The 18060-nt window shown below is 36.4% G+C and overlaps 1 protein-coding gene and 1 non-coding gene across 2 annotated transcripts; one reads left to right on the forward strand and one right to left on the reverse strand.

Annotated features, from left to right (window-relative positions):
* The first annotated feature begins 3668 nt into the window (after positions 1–3668).
* LOC114411014 lies at positions 3669–3775 on the forward strand. Its single transcript, XR_003666401.1, has one exon. It is a non-coding gene; the product is annotated as a small nucleolar RNA R71 (small nucleolar RNA).
* Positions 3776–11314: 7539 nt separating this feature from the next.
* On the reverse strand, positions 11315–13146 carry LOC114410765 (zinc finger BED domain-containing protein DAYSLEEPER-like). The gene is made up of 4 exons (XM_028374694.1): positions 13007–13146; positions 11686–12542; positions 11438–11494; positions 11315–11358 (listed from the first exon to the last, which is right to left on the reverse strand). Exons 1-4 carry the CDS (start codon positions 13144–13146, stop codon positions 11315–11317), a joined length of 1098 nt encoding a protein of 365 aa, XP_028230495.1.
* Between the last annotated feature and the right edge of the window lie 4914 nt (positions 13147–18060).

Here is an 18060-nt window from a genome sequence, read left to right on the forward strand (position 1 = left end):
TGACAATGTTAGCAAACCAGGGAGTAGAAAGAGAGTCAGAAATACTATACAGTATATACAAATGATCATCCGGGAAATCATCCCGAATGGGTGAATCCACATCTGATACACGTTTGATCCGACTCAAATGATCAGCAACTAGATTTTGTGCTCCGCTCCTATCACGGATCTCCAAGTCAAACTCTTGGAGCCAGAGCATCCATCGGATCAACCTAGGCTTATAATCAGCCTTCTTCAACAAGTACTTTAGAGCTGCATGGTTAGTGTAAACAATAATGCGAGTACCAAGCAAATAAGATCGAAATTTTTCAAGAGCAAAAACTATGGCTAGAAGCTCTTTCTCAGTAGTAGTATAATTCGCTTGGGCAGCATCTAAAGTCCTAAAAGCATAATATATCACCCTGGGCAATTTATCAATTTTCTGAGCAAGGACAGCCCCCAATGCATAATTTGATGCATCACACATAAGCTCAAAAGGGGCTGTCCAATCGGGTGCCTGGATGATGGGGGTGGTAGTCAACGCTCTTTTGAGGCAATCAAAAGCCTCTTTGCATCTGTCATTAAAGTCAAACTCCACCTCCTTTTGCAACAAGTTGGACAGTGGAAGGGCTACTTTGCTAAAATCCCTTATAAAGCGCCTGTAGAATCCTGCATGACCAAGAAAAGATCGCACCTCTCGCACACAAGAGGGGTAAGGCAATTGTGAAATAACAGAAATTTTTGTAGGATCTACTTCAATACCCTTATTGGAAATAATGTGGCCAAAAACTATACCTTGCTCAACCATAAAATGACATTTTTCAAAATTTAGAACAAGGTTAGTTTCAATGCATCTATTTAAAACTTTTTCTAAACTATCCAAACAACCATCAAAAGAGGATCCGTATACAGTGAAATCATCCATAAAAACCTCTATGCAATTTTCTAAAAAATCACTGAAAATACTAATCATGCACCGTTGAAAGGTACCAGGGGCATTGCACAGGCCGAAAGGCATCCTCCTATAGGCAAAAGTGCCGAATGGGCAGGTGAATGTGGTCTTTTCCTGATCCTCAGGAGCAATAGTAATTTGCATATAACCAGAAAAACCATCAAGGAAACAGTAGTGGGATTTACCTGCTAGGCGTTCAAGCATCTGGTCAATGAATGGCAGGGGAAAATGGTCCTTTTTGGTAACTTGGTTCAGCCTCCTATAGTCAATGCAGACTCTCCAACTGTTCTGCACCTGAGTAGGAATTAGCTCCTCCTTCTCATTTTTTATCACTGTGAGGCCGGTCTTCTTCGGGACTACCTGGACGGGACTCACCCATTGGCTGTCAGAGATAGGATAAATGATTCCAGCTTGCAAAAGCTTGGTTATCTCCTTCTTCACTACATCAAGAATCACCAGGTTGAGTCTTCTCTGTGGCTGTCTTACTGGTTTAGCTCCATCCTCTAAATTTATTCGATGCATACATGTGGATGGGCTAATACCAGGAATGTCCGCTAGGGTCCAGCCTATAGCCTTCTTATGCTTCTTGAGAACTGACAACAACTTCTCCTCTTGCTCATCAGCAAGGGAGGCAGATATAATCACTGGAAAACTCTTGCTATCATCCAAGTAAGCGTATTTTAAATTTGATGGCAGAGGCTTCAATTCTGGTGTGGTCGGCTAGACAGTGGTAGAAGGAGATGGTTTCTCAGCCTTTACCTCATAAAGAAAGTCAGAGGTATGTGTACTTCCTGAAACATGGTTAGTCCTATCTGACTCTATAAAATCAATCTCAAGAGGTAAAACACCACCACCAGACATGCAATCAATATCACTCTCAAATTCACTCTCAGATTCACTCTCAGCATCAAATTCAGACATATGATCAAGTACAATTTCAGACTCAATGCATGAAGAGTGAGAGGCATGCAGATTAGAATAAAGATCAGTCATGTATTCATCAACAACATGGTCAATTATTTCAGCACGAAATACAGAAAGATCTTCAGATGGGTATTTCATAGCATCCAGAATATTAAAATGAACAGTTATATCACCAAACTCCATGGATAGTGTGCCTGCATAAACATCTATCTTAGTTCTAGCAGTTTTCATAAAGGGTCTGCCTAGAATGATGGGAACTGATCCTTGAGAAAATCCATCTTCCATATTCAAAATATAAAAATCAACAGGGAAAATCAGTTCACCAAATCTAACTAAGACATCTTCTATGAAACCAACAAGGTAGGCAACACTTCTATTAGCTAAATGAATTACCACATCAGTTGACTGCAAGGGACCTAGAGATAGAGAATTAAAAATAGACAGAGGCATAACACTAACAGAGGCTCCTAAATCTAGCATGGCATTGTCAAACTTACTATTCCCTATAATACAAGGTATGCTGAATGTACCTGGATCTTTGCATTTTTCAGGAATTTGAGGAACAGATTTACCAATCAATGCAGAGACATTTCTGCCCATGCTAATTTGTTCACTTCCTTTAAGCTTCCGCTTATTAGTGCACAACTCCTTCAAGAATTTGGCATATCTTGGAATTTGCTTTATTGCATCCAACAGAGGTATGTTTACCTCTACTTTTCTAAACGTTTCCAAGATCTCTTTCTCTGCCTCTTCCATTTTTTTGTTGGAAACTGCTCTTGGAGGGAATGGAAGAGGGGGAATGTGCTGCTTCTGCAAATCAGAATTACCTGTGGAAGAAGATTCACCTGCACAGAAATTGTTAGGTAAATTTTTGTCATCACCTTTTTCTGGAGTAGAGTGAAGTTTGGCAGGTTCATTTGCAGATGAGGAAGGTGCTACGGGTTGAGGTCCTTGACACTGCTTTCCCAACCTCAATGAAATGGCACTGACATTTTTGGGATTTTGGACAGCTTGAGAAGGCAACTTGTCAGAATTCTGGGTAGCCAATTGTCCCATCTGATTGGTTAAGCTCTAAATGGAGGCTCTGGTCTCTTGCTGAAACTGCATGTTCTGCATAGTCATTTGCCTCACAAGTTCTTCGAGGGAAGGTTGTGGAGGGGCCTCAACTGTTGGCTGTTTCTGAGGTTGTTGCTGTTGTTGGATTGGTGGAGGAATGTATGGTCTGCTTGGGCCAGCAGCATTTTGGAAGGAAGGAGCAGGCTGCTGTTGTTGTTGTTGAGGGCTGGACCATCTGAGGTTAGGGTGATTCCTCCATCCAGGGTTGTATCTGTTGCTGGAGAGGTCATAATTGTTTTGCTGTGGTTGATTTTGCTGCTGAGGTTGAGGAGGTCTATTGTAAATATTTGCATCATAAGCTTCAGGCTGCTCGATTGCTCCAGGTTGCTGCATGGAAGGGCAAAGGTCTGTATGGTGGTCAGCAGAGGAGCACAAACCACAAACCCTTGCAACAGGTACAAATTTCTGATTCAAGGCCAGTTGGGTTACCAAGTTAACCAATGCATCCAGTTTTCCTTCAAGCTTCTTAGTCTCAGATGATGCAGCTGAGTTTGTAGCTACCTCATGCACTCCTCTAATGACTATGGCATCATTTCTGGCGCTAAACTGCTGAGAGTTGGAAGCCATCTTCTCAATTAAATTTCTGGCTTCAGCAAGAGTCATGTCTCCAAGGGCTCCACCACTGGCAGCATCTATCATACTTTTCTCCATATTACTGAGTCCTTCATAAAAATATTGGAGAAGAAGCTGTTTTGAAATCTGATGGTGGGGGCAACTGGCACATAGTTTCTTAAATCTCTCCCAGTACTCATACAGGCTCTCTCCACTGAGTTGTCTAATACCTGAGATATCCTTCCTGATGGTTGTGGTCCTGGAAGCAGGGAAATTTTTTTCTAAGAATACTCTCTTAAGGTCATCCTAGCTCGTGATGGACCTTGGAGCAAGGTAATACAGCCAGTCCTTTGCCACTCCCTCTAATGAATGAGGAAAAGCCTTCAGAAATATGTGATCCTCTTGGACATCTGGGGGTTTCATGGTGGAGCAGACAATGTGAAATTCTTTCAAATGTTTGTGCGGGTCTTCACCTGCAAGGCCATGAAACTTTGGAAGCAAATGAATCAGTCCAGTTTTAAGAACATATGGGACATCCTCATCAGGGTATTGGATGCACAAGCTTTCGTAGGTGAAATCAGGTGCAGCCATTTCCCTTAGAGTCCTCTCACGGGATGGAGGTTGTGCCATGTTCTCAGAATGTGTAAAATCAGAATGCTCAGAATCAGAATGCTCAAAATTATAATGCTCCAAATCAGGATGTTCAAAATCACCAATAACAGAATGCACAAATTCACCAGTAATGGAATGCTCAGGATGATCAAAAGGTATAAAATGATGCCTAACTAATCTATGAAATGTCCTATCTATCTCAGGGTCAAAGGGTTGTAAGTTAGATGGATTGCCTCTAGTCATACACTACATTCAGCATGCACAACTAGTTGCCTTGTCATGTAAATAAAGGTGCAGGTTTGAACTACAGCTACCCTCAAATGATATCCAAATGACTTGAAATTTTGTGAGCAACCTTATAAAATGATGAGAAGATAGCACAAAAAATTTCAGACAAAAATTCAAAGTCTAACTATGAAAGCTAAAATTGGTGGGTTAAGAAAAATAAGTGAATAAAACTTGAAAAATAAAAAACTTTTGACAGAATTGCTTTTTTTGGACGATGGAGACCTCAAATGCATATATAATAATTGCGATTCTGATAACCGGAGCAAAAGTTATGGCCGTTTGAAGTTTTGACAAACACGAAATTTGCTAGTTTTTTGGAACTTTCAAATCTGACCAAACTAAAGGCTCTAGCTATTTTCCCCACAAAATATGGATTAAAAGAAGTTACCACAAAAAAATTCAGCCAAAAATAACAACCCTAGCTACTAAAACAAAAAATCCCAAATAATTCAGCATGGGTGGTCGCTAAAATCCGTCTCTAATTGATTTCTACTACTACTCTGTTTTGCCGCAAGCAAAAGTGGTCGCTAAGTCCGTCGCAAAACACTATTCACAGCAAAACACCCAAGACTGAAACAGGGGAAACGCTTAATGAAAATAACTGAAACAGAATACACACTAAACAAAATACCAGGACACTAAACAACACTAACACACATACTAACACAATACTAACAATTAAACATAAAACACGAAAGGATTAAACACACAACACTAGCTAGCTATTATGAACCTTTGGACACTGCTCCCTGGCAACGGCGCCAAATTTGATCGAGGCCGTACCCGAATCAAATAAACATGATAATGCAGTAACTAGGAAGTGATCCTAGGTCGTTTCCCAACGAGCAGTGACAAACCAAATGTTCATAATATACTTGCAGTAATAGTAACGATTGGGGGGGGGTTGTTTGTTTTGTGATTAAAGAGCAGAACAAGTAAACTGGAATACGAAACTACTAATGTTAAAAACAGGTTGTTTCCTCTGAGTCAAAAGCCATTCTCTTATCCTGGGTTATGGAGAATTCGTCCCTAACAGTCAACCACTTAATCCAACCCTATTTCAATTTACTAAGTGAAAATCAACTTAGGGTTGTCAATACGTGATTAGGCACCACATACACCAGTTAGCCCTTCGTCCATTAAGCATGAACGCAAGTTAGGCTCAGAGGCAATTAATCGAACACGAAGCGTGCACTGATTAATATTCACGAATTTGGGATAACTGGTGAAGGGAAAACTGCCAGGAAACCACATTACAAGCAAAACCTCAAAGAGAGTTGGGCTTCGTCCTCAAAAGGAAACAACACCAGAAAATCTAGCCTTCCATGGATTCAAACAGAAAACGCAAATGAAACATGAAGCAGAAACGTAAATGAACAGAAACGTAAATGAGACAGAAACGTAAATGAAAGTAGAAGAAGAAGCAAGAATGAACTCGTAATTAGAAGCAGAACACGGAAATTTGCATTAAGAACGAAAACCGTAACAAGGGAACAGAAAAACGTGAAAACCTAAAACCAAAGCTCTGAATAATGAAAATAGCATAACAGAATGCCTTGCACGAATCCCAAGGCTGCTATTTAAAAAGAGTCACTCAAAGTCGCTGGGCCCTATTACAATACTCTGGCCCAAAACGAAATAAACACTGAACAACATAAAATAAAATTGCGAAATTTCCTAATTAGAAATTAACTAAGGTAAGCGCTGCTTTATTTGCCCTCTTCAAGTCCACAACCAAAATCCGGATTAAGCCCAATGTTTCATTAATTCCTGAAATTAGATTAAAAACATCAAATTAGCTAAATGGGCCCAAATAATAAAACTGCCTAATTAATTGACAATTAAGACCAATCAGTAATTAAAATGGTGCAAAAAGGGTTTAGAAAATAGAAGAAAATGATGGCACATCAATCATATATACCAGTCTTTCACTTGAGCATAAGGATAGGTTGTTGCATGTTTTGAGAGGCCACAGAAAGGTCATTGGGTGAACAGTTGCTGACCTTCTTGGAATACATCCTACCATATGCATGCATCGGATACTCTTGGAGGATGATTCCAAGCCTGCAAGGCAACCATAGAGGAGGTTGAATCCCATCATTCTTGATGTGATGAAGAAAGAGGGTATGAAGCTACTAGTTGCCGAGATCATTTATCCCATTTGCCTACACCAGGATGCCCTTTGGCCTATGCAACGCTCCTGGCACCTTCCAAAGGTGCATGGTGAGTATCTTTTCTGATTTATTATAAAGTTGTATGAAGGTGTTTATGGATGATTTCATTGTTTATGGTTCTTCCTTTGATGCATGTTTGGATAACCTCTGTAGAGTTCTTGACCGATGCTGAGACTAACCTTGTTCTTAACTTTGAAAAATGTCATTTTATGGTCCATGGAGGTATAGTCTTAGGGCATTCAGTCTCTAGTAGAGGTATTGAGGTCGATAAGGCAAAGATCGATGTTATTACTTCTCTTCCTTACGACGCATCTGTGCGGGAAGTACGTTCTTTTCTTCGACATCCAAGTTTTACAAGAGATTTATCTAGGATTTTAGCAAGATTTCCCTGCCATTGTCCAAGCTTCATCAGAAGGATGTACATTTTGTGCTTGACCAGCCTTGCAAAGAGGCATTTGAGGAATTGAGGATTACCACCTTTCCCATCATGCAGCCACAGGATTAAGAGCTTCCATTTGAGCTCATGTGTGATGCCTCTAATTATGCACTTGGGGTTGTTTTGTCACAAAGAGTTGATAGACTATCACATGTCATTGCTTACGCCTCACCCACTCTGGATGCAGCCCAAGACAACTACACCACCATCGAAAAGGAGCTTTTAGCTATTGTTTTAGCATTCGATAAATTCGTACCTTATTTGCTTTGCTCCCATATTACTATTTTTACTGATCATGCATCTTTGAGGCACCTGTTGAAGAAGCCTGATGCTAAACCCAGATTGATCAGGTGGATGCTTATTTTTCAGGAGTTTGATATTGAAATCAGAGACAAGAGTGGTGCAGAAAACTGGTGGCTAATCATTTGAGTAGGATTAAGGGACATGTTGATTCCCTCCCTATTAGGGATAACTTCCCTGATGAGCATTTGATGCAGTTGCATTCATCACACGTCACACCTTGGTTTGCTAACATTGTGAATTTCATTGTTGCGTCTGTTGTCCCACTGCATGCATCTAGGTCTTAAATAGATAAACTTAAGAGTGATGCCAAATATTATGTGTGGGATGATCCTTACTTGTGGATTTTTGGTAGTGACCAAGTGATCCATAGGTGTTTGCCCAATCATTAGATTTAGTATATTTTATAGTTTTGTCATGGCACACCTACTAATGGTCATTTTGGTCCTCAACGGACAGCTAGGAGGATCTTAGATTGTGAGTTCTATTGTCCCACCATTTTTAGAGATGCTCATAATTTTTCCACCACTTGTGAGCAGTGTCAGAAAGTGGGAGGGACCATTGCACATATGCATGAGATGCCCCAACAACCCATTATTTTCTGTGAGATTTTTTATGTTTGGGGTATTAATTTTATGGGTCATTTTCCTGTTTCTCATGGGTTTTCATATATCTTACTTGATGTTGATTATGTTTCTAGGTGGGTTGAAGCTAAGGCCACCATAACTAATCATTCTAAAGTTGTCGTGGATTTTGTGAGATCTAACATTTTTTTGTAGGTTTGGTGTGCCTAAAGCCATTATCAGTGACCAGGGGAGCCACTTCTGTAATAGGTCATTGGCATTGTTGCTCCAGAAGTATGGGGTCATGGATAGAGTTGCTACAACTTATCATCCCCAAACTAATGAGCAAGCAGAGGTTTATAATAGAGAGATCAAGCAAGTGTTGCAGAAGGTAGTGCAACCCAATAGGAAGGATTGGAGCTAGCTACTTGAGGATGCTCCATGGGCCCACAGGACCACTTATTGAATGTATTAACCTGCCTTGTCGCTATGATATCACTACTCTAAACTGCATAAATTTCAATTTTTAAATGAAAAAATCCATTAATTTGCTTATGAAAAATGAGAGTAATTTTTTTCGCGATATAGATTCACCAAACAAGGCAAAATTACTTAAAGGAACACACACACACACACACACACTAATTGATAGCGACTGTCGAATCGTTCCAAAACAAATAAAACTAGGAAATTCTGCAGTACATGATTAATCTAGGTTGACTCAAAGATACAATTCATTTTGGTTCCTACTTCAATTCACTTATAAATAATAAGAGGATTTTCAACAAATAGTTTGTGGGCAATGTAAAGGAATGCGAAAACACAAAAACAGAATTGTAGAAATAGAATAGAATTTTTGAAAACAAAATAAAAAAATATGAATCAAGTTTAATAGCATCAATCCAATTTTCCAAACCAATGCAAACGAACTATCATAGTTCTACAGAGAATGATCATGTTATGAAAGTTCAATCAATGTCATTAGAGTTAGTTCAATCCAATTAATCCCTAAATTCATTGACATCACAAATTAGGTTGGAATATCATCCAAACAATCTATGATTAAATTTTGAAATTAGGAAAATTATCCATAACCTAATTGGTTTTCAATCCTAAGCCTATTCATAATCATGAAAGTCGAAAATAGGATTGAAGAAAAAGATGAACATTCACACAGAATTGAAATACTAAACCAGAACTCAAATTCAACCTTGTTTGGAGTGGATCATTGGATCATTAAGTGTTTAGCCTTCCATGATCATCACCAGTGGAAGAGCCATGAAATTTGTGCATGAAAAAGGAAGAATAGAAGTGAAAAAAAGAAGAAGAATGAAGAACAATTGAGAGAAAAAGAGAGAAAAGAGTTTAATCCTAAAGCTTGCACAACAAGTAACAAAATCTATTTTTATACAAAATGAAGTAACTAACTAACTAATTAACTTCCACTAAAATATACAATTACTACTTAGGAGGAAGGGATGGACCTTGATCAGGCTCATCTAATCTACCTAATTATACTAATTACACAACGCAAAGACCAAATTCACAGTCCGATTATTGAAGTGCAGAGATTCTGACTTCCAAGTCCAATTTAACCCTTAAAATGGCAGAATTGACCCAAGTGTATTTTTGACGAAACTGAAGATCATTTTCTTAGCTTCCCAAGAACTACTCACATGCTCCATTTGGAGTTTTGTAGTGTCCTATAGGTTTTGCACAAGACAAATAGGTTAAGTAAGCACAAAAATACGAAAATAAGCCACAATTATCAATTAACCTCAATCATTTTCCTAAGACCAAAACTTAGTTAAGGTGAGAAAAATAAGGGCAAAAGATATTTCAATTGAGATAAGAAGAATAGAAAAATACTAAACTACAAATTCTCAATCAACCACTGATGCAATCCTACCCCCCAAGGGCATTGGATAGAAGACTCCAAGAAGATTGGGCCAAAGATGCAAGAGAAGGCCCTAGGGTTCTCATGAGCCTTAGGGTAGATTTTGGGCCCATGGGCTAAGTATGAACCCACTTATCTTTGTACATCTTAGATTAAGGTTTCATTAATTTTGGGCCTTGCATTTAGGGCTCCATAATGTAGGTAGGGTACCCTAGAAATATAAGATTTTCCAGCCCTTGTATTTTAGGGCACCTAGAGTAGTTTTTGTATTAGGGGTAGTTTTGTAATTTCAATTCATTAAGTGAATATTTGATGTGTGTGTTGAGAAATAAATTTAATTGAATTGGGAGAAGCCCAATCCAATTAAATTTTAGAGGGGGTGGTGTGCATTTGCTTGCTACACCCCATTGCCACATCATATAGTCACACTTTGTGCATGTCCTTCATGCTTTACATGCCTCATGACACCTAAGCACACTTAGTGGAGAATCTTGGACTTGATCTTGGATTAGTGGGCTGAACCATATCTGAAATTCACTAATCATAATTAGTGAAATTTTGGGTCCACAAATTCAATTTCAAATTCAAGTGAAATTTGAATAGAAATTCAAATTTCCCTCCAATTTTGTGTGACACTTAGGCTATAAATAGAGGCTATGTGTGTGCATTTTGTTCGGTGATGTTCTTTTGCTTCTTCTATCTTTTTGTTCGGTGAATTCTCTTTAATTCCTTGCTGTAAATCACTTAATCCATGTTGTCTTAGAGTCATGTTTAGTCATAGTAATTGTCACATTATGTTCTAAGTTTGTGTTGAATTTTTATTTTGTTTATTGAATTCTAGATTAGACATGGCAATGGGGCGGGGCGGGGACGGGTATTGTTTCCCCAATCCCTGACCCCGACTCCCCGACCTGTCCCCATACCCGTACCCGATACCCGACGGGTTTAAAAATTTCATCCCATCCCCGTACCCGTCGGGTATCGGGTATCCCCGACCCCGACCCGTACCCGATTCCAATTAAAAAAAAATTAAAAATATTAAAAATTTGATTTTAAAAAAAATAAATTGATTGTTAAACCTTTATTTTCAACTACTTATATATCATTAAATTTATTATAACATATGTGACTACAAAATTCGTTAAGAAATGAATATTAAATTATGTAAAAATTCTAAAATAAAATTAACTACTAATAAATAAAATAAAGACTAACACATTTGTCTAGCATGATTCCATAATTTTTTAAGGTAAATAAAATACGTCAAATATAAAACAACATAATTCAAATGTTCATTAGTTCAAATTACACCAAATTAGAAATAAATAGAAAATGAAAACAATGTCCATCATCAAAATAACCACCAACTTCACCAAAGATGTCATCAGCATTTCTTCTTCAGCGCTCAACCTGATATTTATAAAATCAAACATCATATTTTAGATGTTTCAAATCTTAAAATCACACATCACACTAGCAAATAAGTATAGTTATTACTTTATCGATCAACAATAATGTCTACTAATCTTGCAAACATTGAGTAATGTTACTGACCAAAGATCCACCTATATTTTAAAAAAATTGAAAAATTAGATATGTATAATGATATTAAAAAAAAATTAGAACAACTAAAAGTGAATATACCTTCATCATCGGATTCAATCTCATCAGTAAAAGTTGATTCTTCAATTGATCTAGAACCTATAAATAATAATTATAAAATAATAAATAACAAGTTATAAGTTTTAAAAATATAAGCAATTCATAAAGTATTACATAAGCATTCAGAATTTTACATGCATTCTCTGAATTCCATAACCAACTTTTAGAACACATCAAAGCTTCTAAAGTAGTATAATGAGGTCGGCTACGATGAGGAGTTAATATCTGACCTCCAATACTAAATGCCGATTCAGAAGCTACAGTGGAGATCGGAATAGCTAACACATCCCTTGCAATTGCTTGTAGTGTTGGATACTTTAACTCATTCAATTTCCACCACATTAAGATATCAAAATCTGAACTTCTTGGTAAAACTTCCTCCTCTAAGTAATGATCTAACTCCGTTTTCATAGTTGAGGTTCTTGCCCTTTTCTTTCTTTCAATGTATCTATCATAATCACACAATTTACTCTTTCCATCACTAACCACATCTTGTGATTCAAAAGAACTAGTAGAATCTTGATGCTTTTTGGCTTGATATTCCGAAACCAAATCATAACACAAGTTTCGGATCCTATTCACTTGTGAAAAAAAATCAATGGGATAAATTGATTCAAAGTAAAACTCAAGCAACTCCATTTTGTATCTTGGATCTAAAACAATAGCAACTCCCATGATCCCATGAATAACACTCCAATAAGAATCAAATTTTTGTAACATCTTTTTTGCCATATTTTGAATCACTTCATTAGGGGAATTGACCCATTCAGATAAAGCCATCTTGATCTCACAAATTTGAGGAAAATAAATGTTGGCAGTTGGATATTTTGTACCAGAAATCATTTCTGTAATATCATTAAATATGGCCAACCTCTTACGCACTTCCTTTGCAAGTTTCCATTGTGAATCACTTGGAAAACAAGAGTATTGAGTTTCACGCTGCTTTAATCGGGAAAACACATCCTTATATGATATTGCAACATCAAGCATCTTGTAAGTTGAATTCCATCTAGTTGGACAATCTAAACTCAACTTTTTGGTGCAAGGGATTCGCAATTGTTTAGCAGTATCTTGAAATTTTTCCAGCCTTTTAGGTGTTGCAATCCAATATGCTACACTATCTCAAATTTTTTCCACTCCATCCTTCACAACTCCTAAACCATCTTTTACTATCAAATTTAAGATATGTGCACAACAACGCATGTGAAGAAACGCTCCTTCCTTAATTAAAGTGCCTAATTGCAACTTATTCTTAATTTTTTCAATCATGCAATCATTTGTACTACAATTATCCAAAGTGATAGTGGACAATTTTGTATCAATGTTCCAATCCAGCAAACACTCAACTAGTGCATTGCAAAGTCTTTCACTTGTGTGAGGTGAAGGAACATAAATGAACCTAGTATATTAGCACAAAAATAGCTTAATCACACTATCACAGAAAAAGATCTAACACAATATATCAACACAAAAATATCTAGCACAAAAAATTATAAAAAATATCCAACACAATATATTGGGAAGCTATAAAATTAATGATGTTGCTAGTACCTCAAAATGCGAATTTGCAAAGTCCATGAGCTATCAATGTAATGAGTTGTGACAGCCATATACCCTTTCTTTTGGTTGCTTGCAGTCCACATATCTGATGTAATTGCCACCCTTCCTTCATTTGTATCCAACAGCTTCATATCTCTTTCTTTATAGTGTTTCGTGAAGGACATTGAAATTGTGGTTGGAGTGTAGCTAAAAATCTTCTAAACCCAACATGATTCACTATTGAAAGTGGATATTCATGCATGATAATAGCACATGCAAGATCCTTCCTTGCATTTTCTTCATTATAACCTCCAGCAATCAATTCTTGTCTACCTTGTGTAACCTTAGGAATAAGAAATGTTTGTCCCTTCCCTTTGTCATGTAACCTTTTCTGAATGCATTTCTCCATATGGGCATGCAAATGCTTTGTTCCATTCTTTGATGCTCCCCCGAGAAGCTTTTTGCAGTATTTACATTGGGCCTTGTCTTGCCCATCAACAGTTTTAATCTTATCAAAATGGTTCCACACAATACTTTTGAGCCTCCCTCCTCCAGTTTTTGTTGATGATACACCATGGTCATCCACCTCCATGCTAGGTGGTTGTTGCATAGGTTCATTATTAGGACCTTCAACTGTACCGGTAGAACTTTCTACTGGAGTTGGTTTGTGTGAAGATAGCGGAGTAGGATGGTCTGAAGATTGTGAAGTTGGTTGGTGTGAACTAGGTTCTTCAATTTGCATATTTTCAGCCATGGACTTCAACAACAAGCTATTATTTTAAAAACCAAAGCAATTAATACAATACAGATTAAAAAACATGAATAAAATAGTAATCCATGGCAACTAATGTAGAGAATAATACTTCAAAACCCTATATAGCAGTAAAAATGTGACAAGAAATAAATCTGATTGAGCTGTCATGTATGCTGTCATGTATTTTTGTTGATCTGAATGAGCTACTATTAGTAATTATTACAATGGTTAATGGACTGGACTATTACATGCTGTAATTAGATTAAACCAAAAATACCAGATAAAAAAGGGAAAAAATAAACAAACATTAAATAGTAAATAAAAAGGTAGTCCGTCCTGCAGTTTGTTTTGAAGAACTAGAATAAAAACAAATTCTATGATAGGTAAAGTAATCCAAACAGAAAATTCAATTAGGACTTGTGTGGAATTTTAAATGTATGTTTCATTATTTATTTTGCATGTTCTCCCACTAGTTCATAACTGTAGTAGACCTGCAGTACTATTAAGTCAAGATGTTATTCTGTTTTTCTAGCTAATGGTATCTTAATTGAAGCAATGACTATCTGATTAGCTTCTAATTAACAAAGTAGTGGGTTTGAGCTGTCACAATAATATCTAAAGATTGTAAAAATTAAAAACCTTGTGAATAATGTTGAATTTTTGTACTTGAATCTCTCAACAAAAGAAATTTGAACTTCAAATGGCCCCTAAAATTCCCTTCAACATGTTTATGATGGGATACTTTCTATAATTTTGTAGAGTAACTTTCAAAACTAATAATTGGAAAATAGATATTAGTCAGCAGCATTAGCTAGCTACATTCATGTTAGAACTGTTGAACCAGATCAAATTAAATCACATCCCCAATCATATTGTGATCACATTCTACTCTTCAAAAGTTTACATGCCCCTCTATGAATATGATGATTGATGTCTCTCCAAGAATATGAAGCTAGAAATATGATGACAGTATTTGAAATTGTAGACTGCATCACATGATGAGGCCTAGGGAATTATGAAGTCTTATGACCATTTTCGATGATAGTGAGTTGACGCTGAAGGAAAGATGAGATGTCGGATAAAGGACTACTCTAGGAGATGTGAGATTTTAAATGAGTAATGATAGGTTATATTATTTTTGTTGGTATTTGTAATGATAGGTTATATTATTTGCACACATAGAGTAAATTCACAACATAACTTAGCAATATATATGAATCATTGCAGTAACCAAAATTGCAATCACAACCACAATTCAAAACAATGGTGATGGGCCCATAGTTCTCATTGGATTCTGAATCCAAAAATTTGCTAATGAAACATTAAGCAATTGGAGAATATTTCTAGGCTCATTTGTGATAGTACTGACAGTTGAATTTAGCAATTCCGATCAGTTAGTATATGGTCAATGTGGAGTTGAGTTTGCTGTTTTAGTATCGTGAGACAGAGTGGCAAGCTTAATCTACATAAATTTGCGTTCTGTTGTAACTTGAAAAAGGAATAATCTAGGTCATCTTCATGGCAAAGAAACTTCACAAAACAAATTAACAATCAACTAAAGAAATTTATCCAAAATCATGCATATATGTTAACCACTGAACATAATTGAAAGTAAGTGAATGGCTAATTTGGACTTATCCAAAATTTCAACTTTAAATGCACAATACTACTGAGCGACAACCACTATTCAATTAACATGACATTCAAACTTGCCATTGCACAATTTATGTTAGATATAAGCTATCAACCTATCTGGTGAAAATCCAACTCAATCAACCTAAATCATATTAGAATTCTCAATCTCAAATCAAGATCTAATTATATTTAAGCATAACATAATTACCATTTAAAAATTCAAGAACAAGAATCAAGGGAAAAATATGAATCTAATTGCATTCAAATCCAAATTAGAGAAAAGTCAACAAATGTACACATGATTTTTAATACTCAGGTGTTTTGCAAGACAGGGACAGTAACATTTTTAGAATGTTATATATTGTAGGTAGCTTATTTAGCTCGATTTGGATAAATTATTCAGTGTTGTATGCTGTCATGTATTTTCTGTTGATCTGAATGAGCTACTATTAGTAATTATTACAATGGTTAATGGACTGGACTATTACATGCTGTAATTAGATTAAACCAGAAATACCAGATAAAAAAGGGAAAAAATAAATAAACATTAAATAGTAAATAAAAAGGTAGTTTGTCCTGCAGTTTGTTTTGAAGAACTAGAATAAAAACAAATTCTATGATGGGTAAAGTAATCCATACAGAAAATTCAATTAGGACTTGTGTGGAATTTTAAATGTATGTTTCATTATTTATTTTGCATGTTCTCCCACTAGTTCATAACTGTAGTAGACTTGCAGTACTATTAAGTCAAGATGTTATTCTGTTTTTCTAGCTAATGGTATCTTAATTGAAGCAATGACTATCTGATTAGCTTCTAATTTTTTTAAAGTAAATTACATAGATCCTTCCCCAAGGTTTGCCCTTATTACACCTGATACCTCTCTGTTTTTGAACCCTATGGCTTTCATTACACCAACAGCCCCCTCTTAGGGACTCAAAAATGTAAAAAAATGGAGGGATATCGTGTCATAAGTGCAGACATCTGGAAGAGTCTGTGTAATTTAGACTTTTTTTTAAGAGAAAGAAAAGGGTGGGGTGGTGTGGGGAGAATCTTATAGCTTAGTGATGTACCTGATATTAACCTATTTCATTAATGACTTGAAATTGATATGCTAGGTGTATGGCTTATATACTTGGTGGAGTGGGTCACTCAGGAATGACCTTTATTTTCTTAGGATTCATGGAACCCCTTGATCACTATTTGAAAAATTAAGAAAAGTAACGCAATAAAACATACATTTTTCTGTATTTTCATATTGATTATTCCTACCAAAAAGTATGACAAACCTAAGGTGTCCCATATGAGTACCTAAGTTTGTATTGAAACTAAAAATAAGAACAAACCTACCTAATGGTCCCTATGTACACACACCATGAAGATGTTAGGTGCACGAGTGATTTTATAAAATAGGGTTGCATCAATCAAAACATTCATCATACCACTTATTTTAGGGACTTGGTGCCTAATAATACCTATTTTGGGCACCAACAAAGCACAAGGATTTAAGCTCTTGTGAACGAAACCCTCATCCAACAATTTCTTTACTTGAGGAATAAACTCAAGCCCAAGAGCTGTGGCAATGCTAGCAAGTGTCTTTTTACAAAAGAGAAAATGTGGAGGTTGTCTAAGGGGGAAAGTTTCTTTAATGTTTGTCTTTATTGTAAAATGAGTTTCCTTCTTAGCTAACCTCTTGGAGGAAACACTTACCTCCTTACACTTCTCTTTAACCACTAATGGTTGTCCTTCTTCTTGGGGGTAGATTTCTTCACTTGATTCTTCTCCTTTTGCTTCTTCACTTTCACTAGAGGAAGGTGAAGTAGTAGCCTTATCTTGGCTACTATAAATGTCTTGGCCCCTCATAATCATGGTTTTTGTGGTGGGGCATTGAGAAGTAATGTGTCCTATTCCAAGACATTTAAAGAACTTTATAAAGCTAGTTTTCTCTTGCATACTAGCCTTAGGGGCTTGCTTTTCTATTGTCTTCCCCTTATCATCTTTGGGCTTAGAAGGTGTCACCCCTAAGATGCCTTGACCTTGGTCTTTCTTTGGATAAGAGTGAGAGCCATAAGATTTTGACGTAGACTTCTTTTTAAGTTGTTGCTCTAACCTTATTTCCTAAACTAAGTTAGCCTCTACATTGTCCTTTCCATGGAAGTATGGGAGGTTAATGTTAACCTCTTGAGGCTTTCTTTCCTTTTCTCTTCTATGGGAGTGAGGTCAAAGATGTGACCTATGCCTTTCTTCGTAATAGTCACGAAGTTCTTCACTTAGGCTCTTGCAAGAGTTATGACTATTATAGGAGACATGTTTTTCTCTTTTCATTTCTTTCATTATTTTTCTTCTTTCTTCCTCTCTTATTTTCTTTCTTTCATCTTGACTTATTTCTTCCACTCTTTTTTTTCCTTTTTCTTTTCTCTCTTGTTTTTCTTTCCATAACTTGAGGGAACTCAACTCATCTAAGATTCTAGATAAAGGGTCTTTATGACTAGTACCCTCGCCATTAACACTAGATGAATGATGACTCATGTTGGTTCCTAAGTTATGGTTCTTTCTTGTTGGAGGAGGTTTGAAAACAAAAGGTAAAATAAACTATGGTTGAAATTAGCCAAAATAAACACTAAAAGAGGTGTGAAAGATAAGGTAAAAAATTAATTGGTAAAAGGAAAGCTATCTAGG

The sequence above is a fragment of the Glycine soja genome, chromosome 4 (assembly GCF_004193775.1).
Source record: "Glycine soja cultivar W05 chromosome 4, ASM419377v2, whole genome shotgun sequence".
NCBI classification, from domain to species: Eukaryota; Viridiplantae; Streptophyta; class Magnoliopsida; order Fabales; family Fabaceae; genus Glycine; species Glycine soja.